Here is a 22330-nt window from a genome sequence, read left to right on the forward strand (position 1 = left end):
TGCACTCTTCATGTCACTGCACTCTTCGTGTCACTCTGCACTCTTCATGTCACTCTGCACTCTTCATGACACTCTGCACTCTTCATGTCACTGCACTCTTCGTGTCACTCTGCACTCTTCATGTCACTGCACTCTTCATGTCACTCTGCACTCTTCATGACACTCTGCACTCTTCATGACACTCTGCACTCTTCGTGTCACTCTGCACTCTTCATGTCACTCTGCACTCTTCGTGTCACTCTGCACTCTTCATGTCACTGCACTCTTCGCGTCACTCTGCTTGTGTGTGTTTTGCTGAGTTAGTCAAACCCACAGGAGGATTATGGGAGGGCATCTGGCCTAGTGTTGTGTAACTTTAGATTCAGAACATTCTCATCAATACTTTCCAGCCTCGTTTCCCAGCATGCACCTCAGCTCTGAGGTCATTATTTACAGACGCATAAACACAGCGCCCCGTCCTCGAAGAAGACCTGGTTTAGACCTGGTTTAGACCTGGTTTAGTCCTGGTTTAGACCTGGTTTAGACCTGGTTTAGACCTGGTTTAGACCTGGTTTAGTCCTGGTTTAGTCCTGGTTTAGACCTGGTTTAGACCTGGTTTGGACCTGGTTTAGACCTGGTTTAGTCCTGGTTTAGACCTGGTTTAGTCCTGGTTTAGTCCTGGTTTAGACCTGGTTTAGACCTGGTTTAGTCCTGGTTTAGTCCTGGTTTAGACCTGGTTTAGACCTGGTTTAGTCCTGGTTTAGACCTGGTTTAGACCTGGTTTAGACCTGGTTTAGTCCTGGTTTAGTCCTGGTTTAGTCCTGGTTTAGTCCTGGTTTAGACCTGGTTTAGACCTGGTTTAGACCTGGTTTAGTCCTGGTTTAGTCCTGGTTTAGTCCTGGTTTAGTCCTGGTTTAGACCTGGTTTAGACCTGGTTTAGACCTGGTTTAGTCCTGGTTTAGTCCTGGTTTAGACCTGGTTTAGACCTGGTTTAGACCTGGTTTAGACCTGGTTTAGTCCTGGTTTAGTCCTGGTTTAGACCTGGTTTAGACCTGGTTTAGTCCTGGTTTAGTCCTGGTTTAGACCTGGTTTAGACCTGGTTTAGTCCTGGTTTAGACCTGGTTTAGACCTGGTTTAGACCTGGTTTAGTCCTGGTTTAGTCCTGGTTTAGACCTGGTTTAGACCTGGTTTAGACCTGGTTTAGTCCTGGTTTAGTCCTGGTTTAGACCTGGTTTAGACCTGGTTTAGTCCTGGTTTAGTCCTGGTTTAGACCTGGTTTAGACCTGGTTTAGACCTGGTTTAGTCCTGGTTTAGTCCTGGTTTAGTCCTGGTTTAGACCTGGTTTAGACCTGGTTTAGTCCTGGTTTAGTCCTGGTTTAGTCCTGGTTTAGTCCTGGTTTAGACCTGGTTTAGTCCTGGTTTAGTCCTGGTTTAGACCTGGTTTAGACCTGGTTTAGACCTGGTTTAGTCCTGGTTTAGTCCTGGTTTAGACCTGGTTTAGACCTGGTTTAGACCTGGTTTAGACCTGGTTTAGACCTGGTTTAGTCCTGGTTTAGACCTGGTTTAGTCCTGTTTTAGACCTGGTTTAGACCTGGTTTAGTCCTGGTTTAGTCCTGGTTTAGACCTGGTTTAGACCTGGTTTAGACCTGGTTTAGACCTGGTTTAGACAGGTCTTTAAACAAAAGGTTTCCTGGAGATGACCCAACACAGAAAGCTGGGATGAACGAAACGTGAACACATCAGGGTGAACTGGGATTACAGGGACTGGACCGGGACAGGGACAGGACAGGGACAGGACAGGGACTGGACCGTATGATATATATCTATATAATACATCAGAAATCCTCAGGCCGATGGACAGGAACATGTTTTGGTTTAAAATCAAACATGAACGACACTGGGACGGTCCGAATTCTGAGGTCAGAGGTCAAAGGTCTGAAGTCCAGTTTGGGTCTTTGGTCCAGTTTGGGTCTTTGGTCCAGTTTGGGTCTCTGGTCCAGTTTGGGTCTCAGGTCCAGTTTGGGTCTTTGGTCCAGTTTGGGTCTCTGGTCCAGTTTGGGTCTTTGGTCCAGTTTGGGTCTCAGGTCCAGTTTGGGTCTCAGGTCCAGTTTGGGTCTTTGGTCCAGTTTGGGTCTTTGGTCCAGTTTGGGTCTCAGGTCCAGTTTGGGTCTCAGGTCCAGTTTGGGTCTTTGGTCCAGTTTGGGTCTTTGGTCCAGTTTGGGTCTCTTGTTGGGTTTTTGTGATTTACTCCGAGTCACTGTGACGTCACCGCCCTCAGGACCAATCAGAGCGCGTGTTTACTCCGGAGCCTTTATAAGCGCGTGCGTCTGTCTCTCTCATCACAAAGTCTCATGATGCGCGTCTCTCTGCCGCTCCTGCCGCTCCTGCCGCTCCTGCCGCTCCTGCTGCTCCTGCCGCGCGGACAATGCGGCAGAGACAGGCGCGCGCCGCTCACGTGTCCGGACAAGTGCGACAAGTCCGCGTGCGCGCCCCTGCCTGCGGACTGCGCACGCGCGGATGCACTGGACAAGTGCGCGTGCTGTCCCGTGTGCGCGAGCGGTGAAGGTGACGCGTGCGCGGTGGACGCGGACTGCGCGGAGGGCACGCGCTGCGAACTCCCAAGCGGCGCGGTGCACGTGACCGCCACCGTGAGACGCAGAGGGACCCTGGGCGCGTGCGCGTGCGCGAGCCCGGAGCAAGTGTGCGGCAGCGACGGAGCGTCATACGCGAACATCTGCGACCTGCGCGCGAGCCTGCGGCAGCCAAGCGTCATCGCGGTGCAGCGCGGCGCGTGCGGCGGACGTGAGTACGCATGCGCACACGAAAGTGACACAAGTTTAAGTTTGAGAATAATCCACAGGGAGCTTTAAGACCACATGGGACTGAACCTGCTCCTGCTTTAAGATCACATAAGCCTTTATTTGTCCCACGATGAGGGAAATTCCACTGTTGCAACACAAAGTAGATACAGAAGTAAAAGAACAGAAAACTTATAAAAAACCATTAAAACAAAACCAAAAAAACAACAACCTGGTTTAGTCCTGGTTTAGTCCTGGTTTAGTCCTGGTTTAGACCTGGTTTAGTCCTGGTTTAGTCCTGGTTTAGACCTGGTTTAGACCTGGTTTAGTCCTGGTTTAGACTGTTTTAGACCTGGTTTAGACCTGGTTTAGACCTGGTTTAGTCCTGGTTTGGACCTGTTTTAGACCTGGTTTAGTCCTGGTTTAGACCTGGTTTAGTCCTGGTTTGGACCTGTTTTAGTCCTGGTTTAGTCCTGGTTTAGTCCTGGTTTAGTCCTGGTTTAGTCCTGGTTTAGTCCTGGTTTAGACCTGTTTTAGTCCTGGTTTAGACTGTTTTAGACCTGGTTTAGACCTGGTTTAGTCCTGGTTTGGACCTGTTTTAGTCCTGGTTTAGACCTGGTTTAGACCTGGTGTAGACCTGGTTTAGACCTGGTTTAGTCCTGGTTTAGACCTGGTTTAGACCTGGTTTAGACCTGGTTTAGTCCTGGTTTAGACCTGTTTTAGACCTGGTTTAGACCTGGTTTAGTCCTGGTTTGGACCTGTTTTAGTCCTGGTTTAGTCCTGGTTTAGTCCTGGTTTAGTCCTGGTTTAGTCCTGGTTTAGTCCTGGTTTAGACCTGGTTTAGTCCTGGTTTAGTCCTGGTTTAGACCTGGTTTAGACCTGTTTTAGTCCTGGTTTAGACTGTTTTAGACCTGGTTTAGACCTGGTTTAGACCTGGTTTAGTCCTGGTTTAGACCTGGTTTAGACCTGGTTTAGTCCTGGTTTGGACCTGTTTTAGTCCTGGTTTAGTCCTGGTTTAGTCCTGGTTTAGACCTGGTTTAGTCCTGGTTTAGACCTGGTTTAGACCTGGTTTAGACCTGGTTTAGTCCTGGTTTAGACCTGTTTTAGACCTGGTTTAGACCTGGTGTAGACCTGGTTTAGTCCTGGTTTAGACCTGGTTTAGACCTGGTTTAGTCCTGGTTTGGACCTGTTTTAGTCCTGGTTTAGTCCTGGTTTAGTCCTGGTTTAGTCCTGGTTTAGACCTGGTTTAGACCTGGTTTAGACCTGGTTTAGTCCTGGTTTAGACCTGTTTTAGACCTGGTTTTGACCTGGTTTAGTCATGGTTTAGACCTGGTTTAGACCTGGTTTAGACCTGGTTTAGTCCTGGTTTAGACCTGGTTTAGACCTGGTTTAGACCTGGTTTAGACCTGGTTTAGTCCTGGTTTAGACCTGGTTTAGACCTGGTTTAGTCCTGGTTTAGACCTGGTTTAGACCTGTTTTAGACCTGGTTTAGACCTGGTTTAGTCCTGGTTTAGACCTGGTTTAGACCTGGTTTAGACCTGTTTTAGACCTGGTTTAGACCTGGTTTAGACCTGGTTTAGACCTGGTTTAGACCTGGTTTAGTCCTGGTTTAGTCCTGGTTTAGACCCTTCTGGATGTTTCTGTGAGCGGTTCAGACTCGCACACATATTTCTCATATTTGATGTTTTATCGTTGCATTAATTATTCTGATTAGATCTGAACTTAAACGAGCGCAAACACGTTTCACTGTCTAAACCAGGTCTAAACCAGGTCTAAACCAGAACTAAACCAGGTCTAAACCAGTCTAAACCGGCCCTCTGACTGTAGTACTGTGCGTATCTCTGTGCACTTCTCTGATGTGGTACTTGTATGACTGTAGTACTTGTGTAGTACTTGTGTGTACTGTGTACTTTCAGAGTCGCAGAACCCTGACAGTTTGAGGTACAAGTACAACTTCATCGCTGACGTGGTGGAGAAGATCGCTCCTGCCGTGGTTCACATCGAGCTCTACCGGAAGTAACAAGGATTCATCTGTTCTTTTATTGATATTAGTCCTGGTTTAGTCCTGGTTTAGACCCGATTTAGACCCGATTTAGACCCGGTTTAGACAAGGTTTAGACCCGGTTTAGACCCGGTTTAGACCCGATTTAGACCCGGTTTAGACCCGGTTTAGACAAGGTTTAGACCCGGTTTAGACCCGGTTTAGACCCGATTTAGACCCGGTTTAGACCCGGTTTAGTGTTTTCCTGGACACATTTGGCCCCAGTCCGGGTCCGTCTCTCGTCAGGAGCATTTTTGGAGGATGAGGAAACGCTCTGAAAACATTGTTAAACTTCCACAATCCCTCAGTGACACAAACATGTTTGCGTCACCACGGAAACATAGTCACGCCATTTAAATGTTCTCACTGAATATTACAGGAATCAAGCTTTGTCCTGGTTTAGTCCTGGTTTAGTCCTGGTTTAGTCCTGGTTTAGTCCTGGTTTAGTCCTGGTTTAGACCTGGTTTAGACCTGGTTTAGTCCTGGTTTAGACCTGGTTTAGACCTGGTTTAGTCCTGGTTTAGTCCTGGTTTAGTCCTGGTTTAGTCCTGGTTTAGACCTGGTTTAGTCCTGGTTTAGACCTGGTTCAGACCTGGTTTAGCTTTGGTTTTAGTCTTGGTTTAGCCTGGTTTGTGTCGTCAGGTTGGTCTTCTCTAAACGTGAGGTTGCCGTGGCGAGCGGATCTGGCTTTGTCGTGTCTGAAGACGGACTCATCGTCACAAACGCTCACGTCGTCGCCAACAAACATCGAGTCAAGGTTCAGAGACGTTTCACCACCACAGACGTTACAAACATGGAAATGAACCACCGCTTTTACATGCAGTTCCACACGTGTCCTGCAGGTGGAGCTGAAGAGCGGAGAGACATACGACGCCAAAATCAAAGACGTGGACGAGAAAGCCGACATCGCTCTGATCAAGATCGACACGCCAGTGAGTAGTCCTGGTTTAGTCCTGGTTTAGTCCTGGTTTAGTCCTGGTTTAGTCCTGGTTTAGTCCTGGTTTAGACCTGGTTTAGACCTGGTTTAGTCCTGGTTTAGTCCTGGTTTAGACCTGGTTTAGACCTCGTTTAGTCCTGGTTTAGTCCTGGTTTAGTCCTGGTTTAGTCCTGGTTTAGTCCTGGTTTAGACCTGGTTTAGACCTGGTTTAGACCTGGTTTAGTCCTGGTTTAGTCCTGGTTTAGACCTGGTTTAGACCTTGTTTAGTCCTGGTTTAGACCTGGTTTAGTCCTGGTTTAGTCCTGGTTTAGACCTGGTTTAGTCCTGGTTTAGTCCTGGTTTAGGCCTGGTTTAGTCCTGGTTTAGACCTGGTTTAGTCCTGGTTTAGTCTTGGTTTAGACCTGGTTTAGACCTGGTTTAGTCCTGGTTTAGTCCTGGTTTAGTCCTGGTTTAGTCCTGGTTTAGACCTGGTTTAGTCCTGGTTTAGACCTGGTTTAGTCCTGGTTTAGTCCTGGTTTAGTCCTGGTTTAGTCCTGGTTTAGTCCTGGTTTAGTCTTGGTTTAGACCTGGTTTAGACCTGGTTTAGTCCTGGTTTAGTCCTGGTTTAGTCCTGGTTTAGTTCTGGTTTAGACCTGGTTTAGTCCTGGTTTAGTCCTGGTTTAGACCTGGTTTAGACCTGGTTTAGTCCTGGTTTAGACCTGGTTTAGTCCTGGTTTGGACCTGGTTTCGTCCTGGTTTAGTCCTGGTTTAGTTCTGGTTTAGACCTGGTTTAGTCCTGGTTTAGTCCTGGTTTAGTCCTGGTTTAGTTCTGGTTTAGACCTGGTTTAGTTCTGGTTTAGACCTGGTTTAGACCTGGTTTAGTCCTGGTCTAGACCTGGTTTAGTCCTGGTTTAGACCTGGTTTAGACCTGGTTTAGTCCTGGTTTAGTCCTGGTTTAGACCTGGTTTGGACCTGGTTTCGTCCTGGTTTAGTCCTGGTTTAGTTCTGGTTTAGACCTGGTTTAGTCCTGGTTTAGTCCTGGTTTAGACCTGGTTTAGACCTGGTTTAGTCCTGGTTTAGTCCTGGTTTAGTCCTGGTTTAGTCCTGGTTTAGACCTGGTTTAGACCTGGTTTAGTCCTGGTTTAGTCCTGGTTTAGACCTGGTTTAGTCCTGGTTTAGTTCTGGTTTAGACCTGGTTTAGACCTGGTTTAGTCCTGGTCTAGACCTGGTTTAGTCCTGGTTTAGTTCTGGTTTAGACCTGGTTTAGTTCTGGTTTAGACCTGGTTTAGTCCTGGTTTAGTCCTGGTTTTGTCCTGGTCTAGACCTGGTTTAGTCCTGGTTTAGTCCTGGTTTAGTCCTGGTTTAGTCCTGGTTTAGACCTGGTTTAGTCCTGGTTTAGTCCTGGTTTAGTCCTGGTTTAGACCTGGTTTAGTCCTGGTTTAGTTCTGGTTTAGACCTGGTTTAGTCCTGGTTTAGTCCTGGTTTAGACCTGGTTTAGTCCTGGTTTAGTCCTGGTTTAGACCTGGTTTAGTCCTGGTTTAGACCTGGTTTAGTCCTGGTTTAGTTCTGGTTTAGACCTGGTTTAGTCCTGGTTTAGTCCTGGTTTAGACCTGGTTTAGTCCTGGTTTAGTCCTGGTTTAGACCTGGTTTAGTTCTGGTTTAGACCTGGTTTAGTCCTGGTTTAGTCCTGGTTTCGTCCTGGTTTAGTCCTGGTTTAGTCCTGGTTTAGTCCTGGTTTAGTCCTGGTTTCGACCTGGTTTCGTCCTGGTTTAGTCCTGGTTTAGTCCTGGTTTAGTCCTGGTTTAGTCCTGGTTTAGTCCTGGTTTAGACCTGGTTTCGTCCTGGTTTAGTTCTGGTTTGGACCTGGTTTAGTCCTGGTCTAGACCTGGTTTAGTCCTGGTTTAGTTCTGGTTTAGACCTGGTTTAGTCCTGGTTAGTCCTGATTTAGACCTGGTTTAGACCTGGTTTAGACCTGGTTTAGTCCTGGTTTAGTCCTGGTTTAGACCTGGTTTAGTCCTGGTTTAGTTCTGGTTTAGACCTGGTTTAGTCCTGGTTTAGTCCTGGTTTAGACCTGGTTTAGTCCTGGTTTAGTCCTGGTTTAGACCTGGTTTAGTTCTGGTTTAGACCTGGTTTAGTCCTGGTTTAGTCCTGGTTTCGTCCTGGTTTAGTCCTGGTTTAGTCCTGGTTTAGTCCTGGTTTAGTCCTGGTTTAGACCTGGTTTAGTCCTGGTTTAGACCTGGTTTAGACCTGGTTTCGTCCTGGTTTAGTCCTGGTTTAGTCCTGGTTTAGACCTGGTTTAGTCCTGGTTTAGTCCTGGTTTAGTCCTGGTTTAGACCTGGTTTCGTCCTGGTTTAGTCCTGGTTTAGTTCTGGTTTAGACCTGGTTTAGTCCTGGTCTAGACCTGGTTTAGTCCTGGTTTAGTTCTGGTTTAGACCTGGTTTAGTTCTGGTTTAGACCTGGTTTAGTCCTGGTTTAGTCCTGGTTTAGTCCTGGTTTAGACCTGGTTTAGACCTGGTTTAGTCCTGGTTTAGACCTGGTTTCGTCCTGGTTTAGACCTGGTTTAGTCCTGGTATAGTCCTGGTTTAGTCCTGGTTTAGTCCTGGTTTAGACCTGGTTTAGTCCTGGTTTAGTCCTGGTTTAGACCTGGTTTAGTCCTGGTTTAGACCTGGTTTCGTCCTGGTTTAGTCCTGGTTTAGTTCTGGTTTAGACCTGGTTTAGACCTGGTTTAGTCCTGGTCTAGACCTGGTTTAGTCCTGGTTTAGTTCTGGTTTAGACCTGGTTTAGTTCTGGTTTAGACCTGGTTTAGTCCTGGTTTAGTCCTGGTCTAGACCTGGTTTAGTCCTGGTTTAGTCCTGGTTTAGTCCTGGTTTAGTCCTGGTTTAGACCTGGTTTAGTCCTGGTTTAGTCCTAGTTTAGACCTGGTTTAGTCCTGGTTTAGACCTGGTTTAGTCCTGGTTTAGTCCTGGTTTAGACCTGGTTTAGTCCTGGTTTAGTCCTGGTTTAGACCTGGTTTAGTTCTGGTTTAGACCTGGTTTAGTCCTGGTTAGTCCTGGTTTAGTCCTGGTTTAGACCTGGTTTAGACCTGGTTTAGTCCTGGTCTAGACCTGGTTTAGTCCTGGTTTAGTCCTGGTTTAGTCCTGGTTTAGTCCTGGTTTAGACCTGGTTTAGTCCTGGTTTAGTCCTGGTTTAGACCTGGTTTAGTCCTGGTTTAGACCTGGTTTAGTCCTGGTTTAGTTCTGGTTTAGACCTGGTTTAGTCCTGGTTTAGTCCTGGTTTAGACCTGGTTTAGTCCTGGTTTAGTCCTGGTTTAGACCTGGTTTAGTTCTGGTTTAGACCTGGTTTAGTCCTGGTTTAGTCCTGGTTTCGTCCTGGTTTAGTCCTGGTTTAGTCCTGGTTTAGTCCTGGTTTAGTCCTGGTTTAGTCCTGGTTTAGTCCTGGTTTAGACCTGGTTTAGTCCTGGTTTAGACCTGGTTTCGTCCTGGTTTAGTTCTGGTTTGGACCTGGTTTAGTCCTGGTCTAGACCTGGTTTAGTCCTGGTTTAGTTCTGGTTTAGACCTGGTTTAGTCCTGGTTAGTCCTGATTTAGACCTGGTTTAGACCTGGTTTAGACCTGGTTTAGTCCTGGTTTAGTTCTGGTTTAGACCTGGTTTAGACCTGGTTTAGACCTGGTTTAGTCCTGGTTTAGTCCTGTTTTAGACCTGGTTTAGTCCTGGTTTAGACCTGGTTTCGTCCTGGTTTAGTCCTGGTTTAGTCCTGGTTTAGTCCTGGTTTAGACCTGGTTTAGTCCTGGTTTAGACCTGGTTTAGTCCTGGTTTAGTTCTGGTTTAGACCTGGTTTAGTCCTGGTTTAGTCCTGGTTTAGACCTGGTTTAGTCCTGGTTTAGTCCTGGTTTAGACCTGGTTTAGTTCTGGTTTAGACCTGGTTTAGTCCTGGTTTAGTCCTGGTTTCGTCCTGGTTTAGTCCTGGTTTAGTCCTGGTTTAGTCCTGGTTTAGTCCTGGTTTAGTCCTGGTTTAGACCTGGTTTAGTCCTGGTTTAGACCTGGTTTAGACCTGGTTTCGTCCTGGTTTAGTCCTGGTTTAGTCCTGGTTTAGACCTGGTTTAGTCCTGGTTTAGTCCTGGTTTAGTCCTGGTTTAGTCCTGGTTTAGACCTGGTTTAAACCTGGTTTAGTTTTGGTTTAGACCTGGTTTAGTCCTGGTTTAGTCCTGGTTTAGTCCTGGTTTAGTCCTGGTTTTGTCCTGGTTTAGTCCTGGTTTAGTCCTGGTTTAGTCCTGGTTTAGACCTGGTTTAGTCCTGGTTTAGACCTGGTTTAGACCTGGTTTCGTCCTGGTTTAGTCCTGGTTTAGTCCTGGTTTAGACCTGGTTTAGTCCTGGTTTAGTCCTGGTTTAGTCCTGGTTTAGTCCTGGTTTTGTCCTGGTTTAGTCCTGGTTTAGTCCTGGTTTAGACCTGGTTTAAACCTGGTTTAGTTTTGGTTTAGACCTGGTTTAGTCCTGGTTTAGTCCTGGTTTAGTCCTGGTTTAGTCCTGGTTTAGACCTGGTTTAGTCCTGGTTTAGTTCTGGTTTAGACCTGGTTTAGTTCTGGTTTAGACCTGGTTTAGTCCTGGTTTAGTCCTGGTTTAGTCCTGGTTTAGACCTGGTTTAGTCCTGGTTTAGTCCTGGTTTAGTCCTGGTTTAGACCTGGTTTAGTCCTGGTTTAGTCCTGGTTTAGTCCTGGTTTAGTCCTGGTTTAGTTCTGGTTTAGACCTGGTTTAGTCCTGGTTTAGTCCTGGTTTAGACCTGGTTTAGTCCTGGTTTAGTCCTGGTTTAGACCTGGTTTAGTTCTGGTTTAGACCTGGTTTAGTCCTGGTTTAGTCCTGGTTTAGTCCTGGTTTAGTCCTGGTTTAGACCTGGTTTCGTCCTGGTTTAGTCCTGGTTTAGTCCTGGTTTAGTCCTGGTTTAGTCCTGGTTTAGACCTGGTTTAGTCCTGGTTTAGACCTGGTTTCGTCCTGGTTTCGTCCTGGTTTAGTTCTGGTTTGGACCTGGTTTAGTCCTGGTTTAGTCCTGGTTTAGTTCTGGTTTAGACCTGGTTTAGTCCTGGTTAGTCCTGATTTAGACCTGGTTTAGACCTGGTTTAGACCTGGTTTAGTCCTGGTTTAGTTCTGGTTTAGACCTGGTTTAGACCTGGTTTAGACCTGGTTTAGTCCTGGTTTAGTCCTGTTTTAGACCTGGTTTAGTCCTGGTTTAGACCTGGTTTCGTCCTGGTTTAGACCTGGTTTAGTCCTGGTTTAGACCTGGTTTAGTCCTTGTTTAGTTCTGGTTTAGACCTGGTTTAGTCCTGGTTTAGTCCTGGTTTAGACCTGGTTTAGTCCTGGTTTAGTCCTGGTTTAGACCTGGTTTAGTTCTGGTTTAGACCTGGTTCAGTCCTGGTTTAGACCTGGTTTAGACCTGGTTTAGACCTGGTTTAGTCCTGGTTTAGACCTGCTTTAGTCCTGGTTTAGACCTGGTTTAGACCTGGTCTAGACCTGGTTTAGTCCTGGTTTCGTCCTGGTTTAGTCCTGGTTTAGTCCTGGTTTAGTCCTGGTTTAGACCTGGTTTAGTCCTGGTTTAGACCTGGTTTAGACCTGGTTTCGTCCTGGTTTAGTCCTGGTTTAGTCCTGGTTTAGACCTGGTTTAGTCCTGGTTTAGTCCTGGTTTAGTCCTGGTTTAGTCCTGGTTTAGTCCTGGTTTAGTCCTGGTTTTGTCCTGGTTTAGTCCTGGTTTAGTCCTGGTTTAAACCTGGTTTAGTTTTGGTTTAGACCTGGTTTAAACCTGGTTTAGTCCTGGTTTAGTTCTGGTTTAGACCTGGTTTAGTTCTGGTTTAGACCTGGTTTAGTCCTTGTTTAGTCCTGGTTTAGTCCTGGTTTAGACCTGGTTTAGTCCTGGTTTAGACCTAGTTTAGTCCTGGTTTAGTTCTGGTTTAGACCTGGTTTAGTTCTGGTTTAGTCCTGGTTTAGTCCTGGTTTAGTCCTGGTTTAAACCTGGTTTAGTTTTGGTTTAGACCTGGTTTAGTTCTGGTTTAGACCTGGTTTAGTCCTGGTTTAGTCCTGGTTTCGTCCTGGTTTCGTCCTGGTTTAGTCCTGGTTTAGTCCTGGTTTAGACCTGGTTTAGTCCTGGTTTAGACCTGGTTTCGTCCTGGTTTAGTCCTGGTTTAGTCCTGGTTTAGACCTGGTTTAGTCCTGGTTTAGTCCTGGTTTAGACCTGGTTTAGTCCTGGTTTAGTCCTGGTTTAGACCTGGTTTAGACCTGGTTTAGACCTGGTTTAGTCCTGGTTTAGTCCTGGTTTAGACCTGGTTTAGTCCTGGTTTAGTCCTGGTTTAGTCCTGGTTTGGACCTGGTTTCGTCCTGGTTTAGTCCTGGTTTAGTTCATGTCTAGACCTGGTTTAGTCCTGGTTTAGTTCTGGTTTAGACCTGGTTTAGTTCTGGTTTAGTCCTGGTTTAGACCTGGTTTAGACCTGGTTTCGTCCTGGTTTAGTCCTGGTTTAGTCCTGGTTTAGACCTGGTTTAGTCCTGGTTTAGTCCTGGTTTAGTCCTGGTTTAGTCCTGGTTTTGTCCTGGTTTAGTCCTGGTTTAGTCCTGGTTTAGACCTGGTTTAAACCTGGTTTAGTTTTGGTTTAGACCTGGTTTAGTCCTGGTTTAGTCCTGGTTTAGTCCTGGTTTAGTCCTGGTTTAGACCTGGTTTAGTCCTGGTTTAGTTCTGGTTTAGACCTGGTTTAGTTCTGGTTTAGACCTGGTTTAGTCCTGGTTTAGTCCTGGTTTAGTCCTGGTTTAGACCTGGTTTAGTCCTGGTTTAGTCCTGGTTTAGTCCTGGTTTAGACCTGGTTTAGTCCTGGTTTAGTCCTGGTTTAGTCCTGGTTTAGTCCTGGTTTAGTTCTGGTTTAGACCTGGTTTAGTCCTGGTTTAGTCCTGGTTTAGACCTGGTTTAGTCCTGGTTTAGTCCTGGTTTAGACCTGGTTTAGTTCTGGTTTAGACCTGGTTTAGTCCTGGTTTAGTCCTGGTTTAGTCCTGGTTTAGTCCTGGTTTAGACCTGGTTTCGTCCTGGTTTAGTCCTGGTTTAGTCCTGGTTTAGTCCTGGTTTAGTCCTGGTTTAGACCTGGTTTAGTCCTGGTTTAGACCTGGTTTCGTCCTGGTTTCGTCCTGGTTTAGTTCTGGTTTGGACCTGGTTTAGTCCTGGTTTAGTCCTGGTTTAGTTCTGGTTTAGACCTGGTTTAGTCCTGGTTAGTCCTGATTTAGACCTGGTTTAGACCTGGTTTAGACCTGGTTTAGTCCTGGTTTAGTTCTGGTTTAGACCTGGTTTAGACCTGGTTTAGACCTGGTTTAGTCCTGGTTTAGTCCTGTTTTAGACCTGGTTTAGTCCTGGTTTAGACCTGGTTTCGTCCTGGTTTAGACCTGGTTTAGTCCTGGTTTAGACCTGGTTTAGTCCTTGTTTAGTTCTGGTTTAGACCTGGTTTAGTCCTGGTTTAGTCCTGGTTTAGACCTGGTTTAGTCCTGGTTTAGTCCTGGTTTAGACCTGGTTTAGTTCTGGTTTAGACCTGGTTCAGTCCTGGTTTAGACCTGGTTTAGACCTGGTTTAGACCTGGTTTAGTCCTGGTTTAGACCTGCTTTAGTCCTGGTTTAGACCTGGTTTAGACCTGGTCTAGACCTGGTTTAGTCCTGGTTTCGTCCTGGTTTAGTCCTGGTTTAGTCCTGGTTTAGTCCTGGTTTAGACCTGGTTTAGTCCTGGTTTAGTCCTGGTTTAGTCCTGGTTTAGTCCTGGTTTAGACCTGGTTTAGTCCTGGTTTAGTTCTGGTTTAGACCTGGTTTAGTTCTGGTTTAGACCTGGTTTAGTCCTGGTTTAGTCCTGGTTTAGTCCTGGTTTAGACCTGGTTTAGTCCTGGTTTAGTCCTGGTTTAGTCCTGGTTTAGACCTGGTTTAGTCCTGGTTTAGTCCTGGTTTAGTCCTGGTTTAGTCCTGGTTTAGTTCTGGTTTAGACCTGGTTTAGTCCTGGTTTAGTCCTGGTTTAGACCTGGTTTAGTCCTGGTTTAGTCCTGGTTTAGACCTGGTTTAGTTCTGGTTTAGACCTGGTTTAGTCCTGGTTTAGTCCTGGTTTAGTCCTGGTTTAGTCCTGGTTTAGACCTGGTTTCGTCCTGGTTTAGTCCTGGTTTAGTCCTGGTTTAGTCCTGGTTTAGTCCTGGTTTAGACCTGGTTTAGTCCTGGTTTAGACCTGGTTTCGTCCTGGTTTCGTCCTGGTTTAGTTCTGGTTTGGACCTGGTTTAGTCCTGGTTTAGTCCTGGTTTAGTTCTGGTTTAGACCTGGTTTAGTCCTGGTTAGTCCTGATTTAGACCTGGTTTAGACCTGGTTTAGACCTGGTTTAGTCCTGGTTTAGTTCTGGTTTAGACCTGGTTTAGACCTGGTTTAGACCTGGTTTAGTCCTGGTTTAGTCCTGTTTTAGACCTGGTTTAGTCCTGGTTTAGACCTGGTTTCGTCCTGGTTTAGACCTGGTTTAGTCCTGGTTTAGACCTGGTTTAGTCCTTGTTTAGTTCTGGTTTAGACCTGGTTTAGTCCTGGTTTAGTCCTGGTTTAGACCTGGTTTAGTCCTGGTTTAGTCCTGGTTTAGACCTGGTTTAGTTCTGGTTTAGACCTGGTTCAGTCCTGGTTTAGACCTGGTTTAGACCTGGTTTAGACCTGGTTTAGTCCTGGTTTAGACCTGCTTTAGTCCTGGTTTAGACCTGGTTTAGACCTGGTCTAGACCTGGTTTAGTCCTGGTTTCGTCCTGGTTTAGTCCTGGTTTAGACCTGGTTTAGACCTGGTTTCGTCCTGGTTTAGTCCTGGTTTAGTCCTGGTTTAGACCTGGTTTAGTCCTGGTTTAGTCCTGGTTTAGTCCTGGTTTAGTCCTGGTTTAGTCCTGGTTTAGTCCTGGTTTAGTCCTGGTTTTGTCCTGGTTTAGTCCTGGTTTAGTCCTGGTTTAAACCTGGTTTAGTTTTGGTTTAGACCTGGTTTAAACCTGGTTTAGTCCTGGTTTAGTTCTGGTTTAGACCTGGTTTAGTTCTGGTTTAGACCTGGTTTAGTCCTTGTTTAGTCCTGGTTTAGTCCTGGTTTAGACCTGGTTTAGTCCTGGTTTAGACCTAGTTTAGTCCTGGTTTAGTTCTGGTTTAGACCTGGTTTAGTTCTGGTTTAGTCCTGGTTTAGTCCTGGTTTAGTCCTGGTTTAAACCTGGTTTAGTTTTGGTTTAGACCTGGTTTAGTTCTGGTTTAGACCTGGTTTAGTCCTGGTTTAGTCCTGGTTTCGTCCTGGTTTCGTCCTGGTTTAGTCCTGGTTTAGACCTGGTTTAGTCCTGGTTTAGACCTGGTTTCGTCCTGGTTTAGTCCTGGTTTAGTCCTGGTTTAGACCTGGTTTAGTCCTGGTTTAGTCCTGGTTTAGACCTGGTTTAGTCCTGGTTTAGTCCTGGTTTAGACCTGGTTTAGACCTGGTTTAGACCTGGTTTAGTCCTGGTTTAGTCCTGGTTTAGACCTGGTTTAGTCCTGGTTTAGTCCTGGTTTAGTCCTGGTTTGGACCTGGTTTCGTCCTGGTTTAGTCCTGGTTTAGTTCATGTCTAGACCTGGTTTAGTCCTGGTTTAGTTCTGGTTTAGACCTGGTTTAGTTCTGGTTTAGACCTGGTTTAGTCCTGGTTAGTCCTGGTTTAGACCTGGTTTAGACCTGGTTTAGTCCTGGTTTAGTCCTGGTTTAGACCTGGTTTTGTCCTGGTTTAGTCCTGGTTTAGTCCTGGTTTAGACCTGGTTTAGACCTGGTTTAGTCCTGGTTTCGTCCTGGTTTGGTCCTGGTTTAGTCCTGGTTTAGTCCTGGTTTAGTCCTGGTTTAGTCCTGGTTAAGTCCTGGTTTAGTCCTTGTTTAGACCTGGTTTAGTCCTGGTTTAGTCCTGGTTTAGTCCTGGTTTAGTCCTGGTTTAGTCCTGGTTTAGACCTGGTTTAGTCCTGGTCTAGACCTGGTTTAGTCCTGGTTTAGTCCTGGTTTAGTCCTGGTTTAGACCTGGTTTAGTCCTGGTTTAGTCCTGGTTTAGTCCTGGTTTAGTTCTGGTTTAGACCTGGTTTAGTTCTGGTTTAGACCTGGTTTAGTCCTGGTTTAGTCCTGGTTTAGACCTGGTTTAGTCCTGGTTTAGTCCTGGTTTAGACCTGGTTTAAACCTGGTTTAGTCCTGGTTTAGTCCTGGTTTAGGCCTGGTTTAGTCCTGGTTTAGGCCTGGTTTAGTCCTGGTTTAGACCTGGTTTAGTCCTGGTTTAGACCTGGTTTAAACCTGGTTTAGTCCTGGTTTAGTCCTGGTTTAGTTCTGGTTTAGACCTGGTTTAGTTCTGGTTTAGACCTGGTTTAGTCCTGGTTTAGTCCTGGTTTAGTCCTGGTTTAGACCTGGTTTAGTCCTGGTTTAGACCTGGTTTAAACCTGGTTTAGTCCTGGTTTAGTCCTGGTTTAGTTCTGGTTTAGACCTGGTTTAGTTCTGGTTTAGACCTGGTTTAGTCCTGGTTTAGTCCTGGTTTCGTCCTGGTTTAGACCTGGTTTAGTCCTGGTTTAGTCCTGGTTTAGTCCTGGTTTAGTTCTGGTTTAGACCTGGTTTAGTTCTGGTTTAGTCCTGGTTTAGACCTGGTTTAGTCCTGGTTTAGACCTGGTTTAAACCTGGTTTAGTCCTGGTTTAGTCCTGGTTTAGGCCTGGTTTAGTCCTGGTTTAGGCCTGGTTTAGTCCTGGTTTAGACCTGGTTTAGTCCTGGTTTAGACCTGGTTTAAACCTGGTTTAGTCCTGGTTTAGTCCTGGTTTAGTTCTGGTTTAGACCTGGTTTAGTTCTGGTTTAGACCTGGTTTAGTCCTGGTTTAGTCCTGGTTTAGTCCTGGTTTAGACCTGGTTTAGTCCTGGTTTAGACCTGGTTTAAACCTGGTTTAGTCCTGGTTTAGTCCTGGTTTAGTTCTGGTTTAGACCTGGTTTAGTTCTGGTTTAGACCTGGTTTAGTCCTGGTTTAGTCCTGGTTTCGTCCTGGTTTAGTCCTGGTTTCGTCCTGGTTTAGTCCTGGTTTAGTCCTGGTTTAGTCCTGGTTTAGTCCTGGTTTAGACCTGGTTTAGTCCTGGTTTAGTCCTGGTTTAGACCTGGTTTAGTCCTGGTTTAGACATGGTTTAGTCCTGGTTTAGACCTGGTTTAGTCCTGGTTTAGTTCTGGTTTAGACCTGGTTTAGTCCTGGTTTCGTCCTGGTTTAGTTCTGGTTTAGACCTGGTTTAGTCCTGGTTTAGTCCTGGTTTAGACCTGGTTTAGTCCTGGTTTAGTCCTGGTTTAGACCTGGTTTAGTCCTGGTTTGGACCTGGTTTCGTCCTGGTTTAGTCCTGGTTTAGTTCATGTCTAGACCTGGTTTAGTCCTGGTTTAGTTCTGGTTTAGACCTGGTTTAGTCCTGGTTTAGTTCTGGTTTAGACCTGGTTTAGTCCTGGTTTAGTCCTGGTTTCGTCCTGGTTTAGTCCTGGTTTCGTCCTGGTTTAGTCCTGGTTTAGTCCTGGTTTAGTCCTGGTTTAGTCCTGGTTTAGACCTGGTTTAGTCCTGGTTTAGTCCTGGTTTAGACCTGGTTTAGTCCTGGTTTAGACATGGTTTAGTCCTGGTTTAGACCTGGTTTAGTCCTGGTTTAGTTCTGGTTTAGACCTGGTTTAGTCCTGGTTTCGTCCTGGTTTAGTTCTGGTTTGGACCTGGTTTAGTCCTGGTCTAGACCTGGTTTAGTCCTGGTTTAGTTCTGGTTTAGACCTGGTTTAGTCCTGGTTAGTCCTGATTTAGACCTGGTTTAGACCTGGTTTAGACCTGGTTTAGTCCTGGTTTAGTTCTGGTTTAGACCTGGTTTAGACCTGGTTTAGACCTGGTTTAGTCCTGGTTTAGTCCTGTTTTAGACCTGGTTTAGTCCTGGTTTAGACCTGGTTTCGTCCTGGTTTAGACCTGGTTTAGTCCTGGTTTAGACCTGGTTTAGTCCTTGTTTAGTTCTGGTTTAGACCTGGTTTAGTCCTGGTTTAGTCCTGGTTTAGACCTGGTTTAGTCCTGGTTTAGTCCTGGTTTAGACCTGGTTTAGTTCTGGTTTAGACCTGGTTCAGTCCTGGTTTAGACCTGGTTTAGACCTGGTTTAGACCTGGTTTAGTCCTGGTTTAGACCTGCTTTAGTCCTGGTTTAGACCTGGTTTAGACCTGGTCTAGACCTGGTTTAGTCCTGGTTTCGTCCTGGTTTAGTCCTGGTTTAGTCCTGGTTTAGTCCTGGTTTAGACCTGGTTTAGTCCTGGTTTAGACCTGGTTTAGACCTGGTTTCGTCCTGGTTTAGTCCTGGTTTAGGCCTGGTTTAGTCCTGGTTTAGGCCTGGTTTAGTCCTGGTTTAGACCTGGTTTAGTCCTGGTTTAGACCTGGTTTAAACCTGGTTTAGTCCTGGTTTAGTCCTGGTTTAGTTCTGGTTTAGACCTGGTTTAGTTCTGGTTTAGACCTGGTTTAGTCCTGGTTTAGTCCTGGTTTAGTCCTGGTTTAGACCTGGTTTAGTCCTGGTTTAGACCTGGTTTAAACCTGGTTTAGTCCTGGTTTAGTCCTGGTTTAGTCCTGGTTTAGTCCTGGTTTAGTCCTGGTTTCGTCCTGGTTTAGTCCTGGTTTCGTCCTGGTTTAGTCCTGGTTTAGTCCTGGTTTAGTCCTGGTTTAGTCCTGGTTTAGACCTGGTTTAGTCCTGGTTTAGTCCTGGTTTAGACCTGGTTTAGTCCTGGTTTAGACATGGTTTAGTCCTGGTTTAGACCTGGTTTAGTCCTGGTTTAGTTCTGGTTTAGACCTGGTTTAGTCCTGGTTTCGTCCTGGTTTAGTTCTGGTTTAGACCTGGTTTAGTCCTGGTTTAGTCCTGGTTTAGACCTGGTTTAGTCCTGGTTTAGTCCTGGTTTAGACCTGGTTTAGTCCTGGTTTGGACCTGGTTTCGTCCTGGTTTAGTCCTGGTTTAGTTCATGTCTAGACCTGGTTTAGTCCTGGTTTAGTTCTGGTTTAGACCTGGTTTAGTCCTGGTTTAGTTCTGGTTTAGACCTGGTTTAGTCCTGGTTTAGTCCTGGTTTCGTCCTGGTTTAGTCCTGGTTTCGTCCTGGTTTAGTCCTGGTTTAGTCCTGGTTTAGTCCTGGTTTAGTCCTGGTTTAGACCTGGTTTAGTCCTGGTTTAGTCCTGGTTTAGACCTGGTTTAGTCCTGGTTTAGACATGGTTTAGTCCTGGTTTAGACCTGGTTTAGTCCTGGTTTAGTTCTGGTTTAGACCTGGTTTAGTCCTGGTTTCGTCCTGGTTTAGTTCTGGTTTGGACCTGGTTTAGTCCTGGTCTAGACCTGGTTTAGTCCTGGTTTAGTTCTGGTTTAGACCTGGTTTAGTCCTGGTTAGTCCTGATTTAGACCTGGTTTAGACCTGGTTTAGACCTGGTTTAGTCCTGGTTTAGTTCTGGTTTAGACCTGGTTTAGACCTGGTTTAGACCTGGTTTAGTCCTGGTTTAGTCCTGTTTTAGACCTGGTTTAGTCCTGGTTTAGACCTGGTTTCGTCCTGGTTTAGACCTGGTTTAGTCCTGGTTTAGACCTGGTTTAGTCCTTGTTTAGTTCTGGTTTAGACCTGGTTTAGTCCTGGTTTAGTCCTGGTTTAGACCTGGTTTAGTCCTGGTTTAGTCCTGGTTTAGACCTGGTTTAGTTCTGGTTTAGACCTGGTTCAGTCCTGGTTTAGACCTGGTTTAGACCTGGTTTAGACCTGGTTTAGTCCTGGTTTAGACCTGCTTTAGTCCTGGTTTAGACCTGGTTTAGACCTGGTCTAGACCTGGTTTAGTCCTGGTTTCGTCCTGGTTTAGTCCTGGTTTAGTCCTGGTTTAGTCCTGGTTTAGACCTGGTTTAGTCCTGGTTTAGACCTGGTTTAGTCCTGGTTTAGTCCTGGTTTTGTCCTGGTTTAGTCCTGGTTTAGTCCTGGTTTAAACCTGGTTTAGTTTTGGTTTAGACCTGGTTTAAACCTGGTTTAGTCCTGGTTTAGTTCTGGTTTAGACCTGGTTTAGTTCTGGTTTAGACCTGGTTTAGTCCTTGTTTAGTCCTGGTTTAGTCCTGGTTTAGACCTGGTTTAGTCCTGGTTTAGACCTAGTTTAGTCCTGGTTTAGTTCTGGTTTAGACCTGGTTTAGTTCTGGTTTAGTCCTGGTTTAGTCCTGGTTTAGTCCTGGTTTAAACCTGGTTTAGTTTTGGTTTAGACCTGGTTTAAACCTGGTTTAGTCCTGGTTTAGTTCTGGTTTAGACCTGGTTTAGTTCTGGTTTAGACCTGGTTTAGTCCTGGTTTAGTCCTGGTTTAGTCCTGGTTTAGACCTGGTTTAGTCCTGGTTTAGACCTAGTTTAGTCCTGGTTTAGTTCTGGTTTAGACCTGGTTTAGTTCTGGTTTAGACCTGGTTTAGTCCTGGTTTAGTCCTGGTTTCGTCCTGGTTTCGTCCTGGTTTAGTCCTGGTTTAGTCCTGGTTTAGACCTGGTTTAGTCCTGGTTTAGACCTGGTTTCGTCCTGGTTTAGTCCTGGTTTAGTCCTGGTTTAGACCTGGTTTAGTCCTGGTTTAGTCCTGGTTTAGACCTGGTTTAGTCCTGGTTTAGTCCTGGTTTAGACCTGGTTTAGACCTGGTTTAGACCTGGTTTAGTCCTGGTTTAGTCCTGGTTTAGACCTGGTTTAGTCCTGGTTTAGTCCTGGTTTAGACCTGGTTTAGTCCTGGTTTGGACCTGGTTTCGTCCTGGTTTAGTCCTGGTTTAGTTCATGTCTAGACCTGGTTTAGTCCTGGTTTAGTTCTGGTTTAGACCTGGTTTAGTTCTGGTTTAGACCTGGTTTAGTCCTGGTTAGTCCTGGTTTAGACCTGGTTTAGACCTGGTTTAGTCCTGGTTTAGTCCTGGTTTAGACCTGGTTTTGTCCTGGTTTAGTCCTGGTTTAGTCCTGGTTTAGACCTGGTTTAGTCCTGGTTTCGTCCTGGTTTAGTCCTGGTTTAGTCCTGGTTTAGTCCTGGTTTAGTCCTGGTTTAGTCCTGGTTAAGTCCTGGTTTAGTCCTTGTTTAGACCTGGTTTAGTCCTGGTTTAGTCCTGGTTTAGTCCTGGTTTAGTCCTGGTTTAGTCCTGGTTTAGACCTGGTTTAGTCCTGGTCTAGACCTGGTTTAGTCCTGGTTTAGTCCTGGTTTAGTCCTGGTTTAGACCTGGTTTAGTCCTGGTTTAGTCCTGGTTTAGTCCTGGTTTAGTTCTGGTTTAGACCTGGTTTAGTTCTGGTTTAGACCTGGTTTAGTCCTGGTTTAGTCCTGGTTTAGACCTGGTTTAGTCCTGGTTTAGTCCTGGTTTAGACCTGGTTTAAACCTGGTTTAGTCCTGGTTTAGTCCTGGTTTAGGCCTGGTTTAGTCCTGGTTTAGGCCTGGTTTAGTCCTGGTTTAGACCTGGTTTAGTCCTGGTTTAGACCTGGTTTAAACCTGGTTTAGTCCTGGTTTAGTCCTGGTTTAGTTCTGGTTTAGACCTGGTTTAGTTCTGGTTTAGACCTGGTTTAGTCCTGGTTTAGTCCTGGTTTAGTCCTGGTTTAGACCTGGTTTAGTCCTGGTTTAGACCTGGTTTAAACCTGGTTTAGTCCTGGTTTAGTCCTGGTTTAGTTCTGGTTTAGACCTGGTTTAGTTCTGGTTTAGACCTGGTTTAGTCCTGGTTTAGTCCTGGTTTCGTCCTGGTTTAGACCTGGTTTAGTCCTGGTTTAGTCCTGGTTTAGTCCTGGTTTAGTTCTGGTTTAGACCTGGTTTAGTTCTGGTTTAGACCTGGTTTAGTCCTGGTTTAGTCCTGGTTTAGACCTGGTTTAGTCCTGGTTTAGTCCTGGTTTAGACCTGGTTTAAACCTGGTTTAGTCCTGGTTTAGTCCTGGTTTAGGCCTGGTTTAGTCCTGGTTTAGGCCTGGTTTAGTCCTGGTTTAGACCTGGTTTAGTCCTGGTTTAGACCTGGTTTAAACCTGGTTTAGTCCTGGTTTAGTCCTGGTTTAGTTCTGGTTTAGACCTGGTTTAGTTCTGGTTTAGACCTGGTTTAGTCCTGGTTTAGTCCTGGTTTAGTCCTGGTTTAGACCTGGTTTAGTCCTGGTTTAGACCTGGTTTAAACCTGGTTTAGTCCTGGTTTAGTCCTGGTTTAGTCCTGGTTTAGACCTGGTTTAGTCCTGGTTTAGTCCTGGTTTAGTCCTGGTTTAGTCCTGGTTTAGTCCTGGTTTAGTCCTGGTTTAGACCTGGTTTAGTCCTGGTTTAGTTCTGGTTTAGTCCTGGTTTAGACCTGGTTTAGTCCTGGTTTAGACCTGGTTTAAACCTGGTTTAGTCCTGGTTTAGTCCTGGTTTAGTCCTGGTTTAGACCTGGTTTAGTCCTGGTTTAGTCCTGGTTTAGTCCTGGTTTAGTCCTGGTTTAGACCTGGTTTAGTCCTGGTTTAGTCCTGGTTTAGACCTGGTTTAGTCCTGGTTTAGACATGGTTTAGTCCTGGTTTAGACCTGGTTTAGTCCTGGTTTAGTTCTGGTTTAGACCTGGTTTAGTCCTGGTTTCGTCCTGGTTTAGTTCTGGTTTAGACCTGGTTTAGTCCTGGTTTAGTCCTGGTTTAGACCTG

General features: G+C 45.8%; 1 protein-coding gene across 1 annotated transcript in view; it reads left to right on the plus strand.

The window, feature by feature from the left end:
• Nucleotides 1-2333: 2333 nt before the first annotated feature.
• LOC140369083 (serine protease HTRA1B-like) overlaps nt 2334-22330 on the plus strand; it is a 150614-nt gene continuing 130617 nt past the window's right edge. Inside the window, exons 1-4 of the mRNA XM_072456317.1 lie at nt 2334-2781; nt 4694-4793; nt 5461-5575; nt 5661-5750. Of these exons, the coding sequence (XP_072312418.1) occupies nt 2334-2781; nt 4694-4793; nt 5461-5575; nt 5661-5750 (753 nt within the window). The remainder of the gene's footprint in view (nt 2782-4693; nt 4794-5460; nt 5576-5660; nt 5751-22330) is intronic.

This window comes from Eucyclogobius newberryi, unplaced genomic scaffold (assembly GCF_026437365.1).
Source record: "Eucyclogobius newberryi isolate DKJ021-1_F unplaced genomic scaffold, fEucNew1.0.hap1 SCAF_20, whole genome shotgun sequence".
NCBI lineage: Eukaryota > Metazoa > Chordata > Actinopteri > Gobiiformes > Gobiidae > Eucyclogobius > Eucyclogobius newberryi.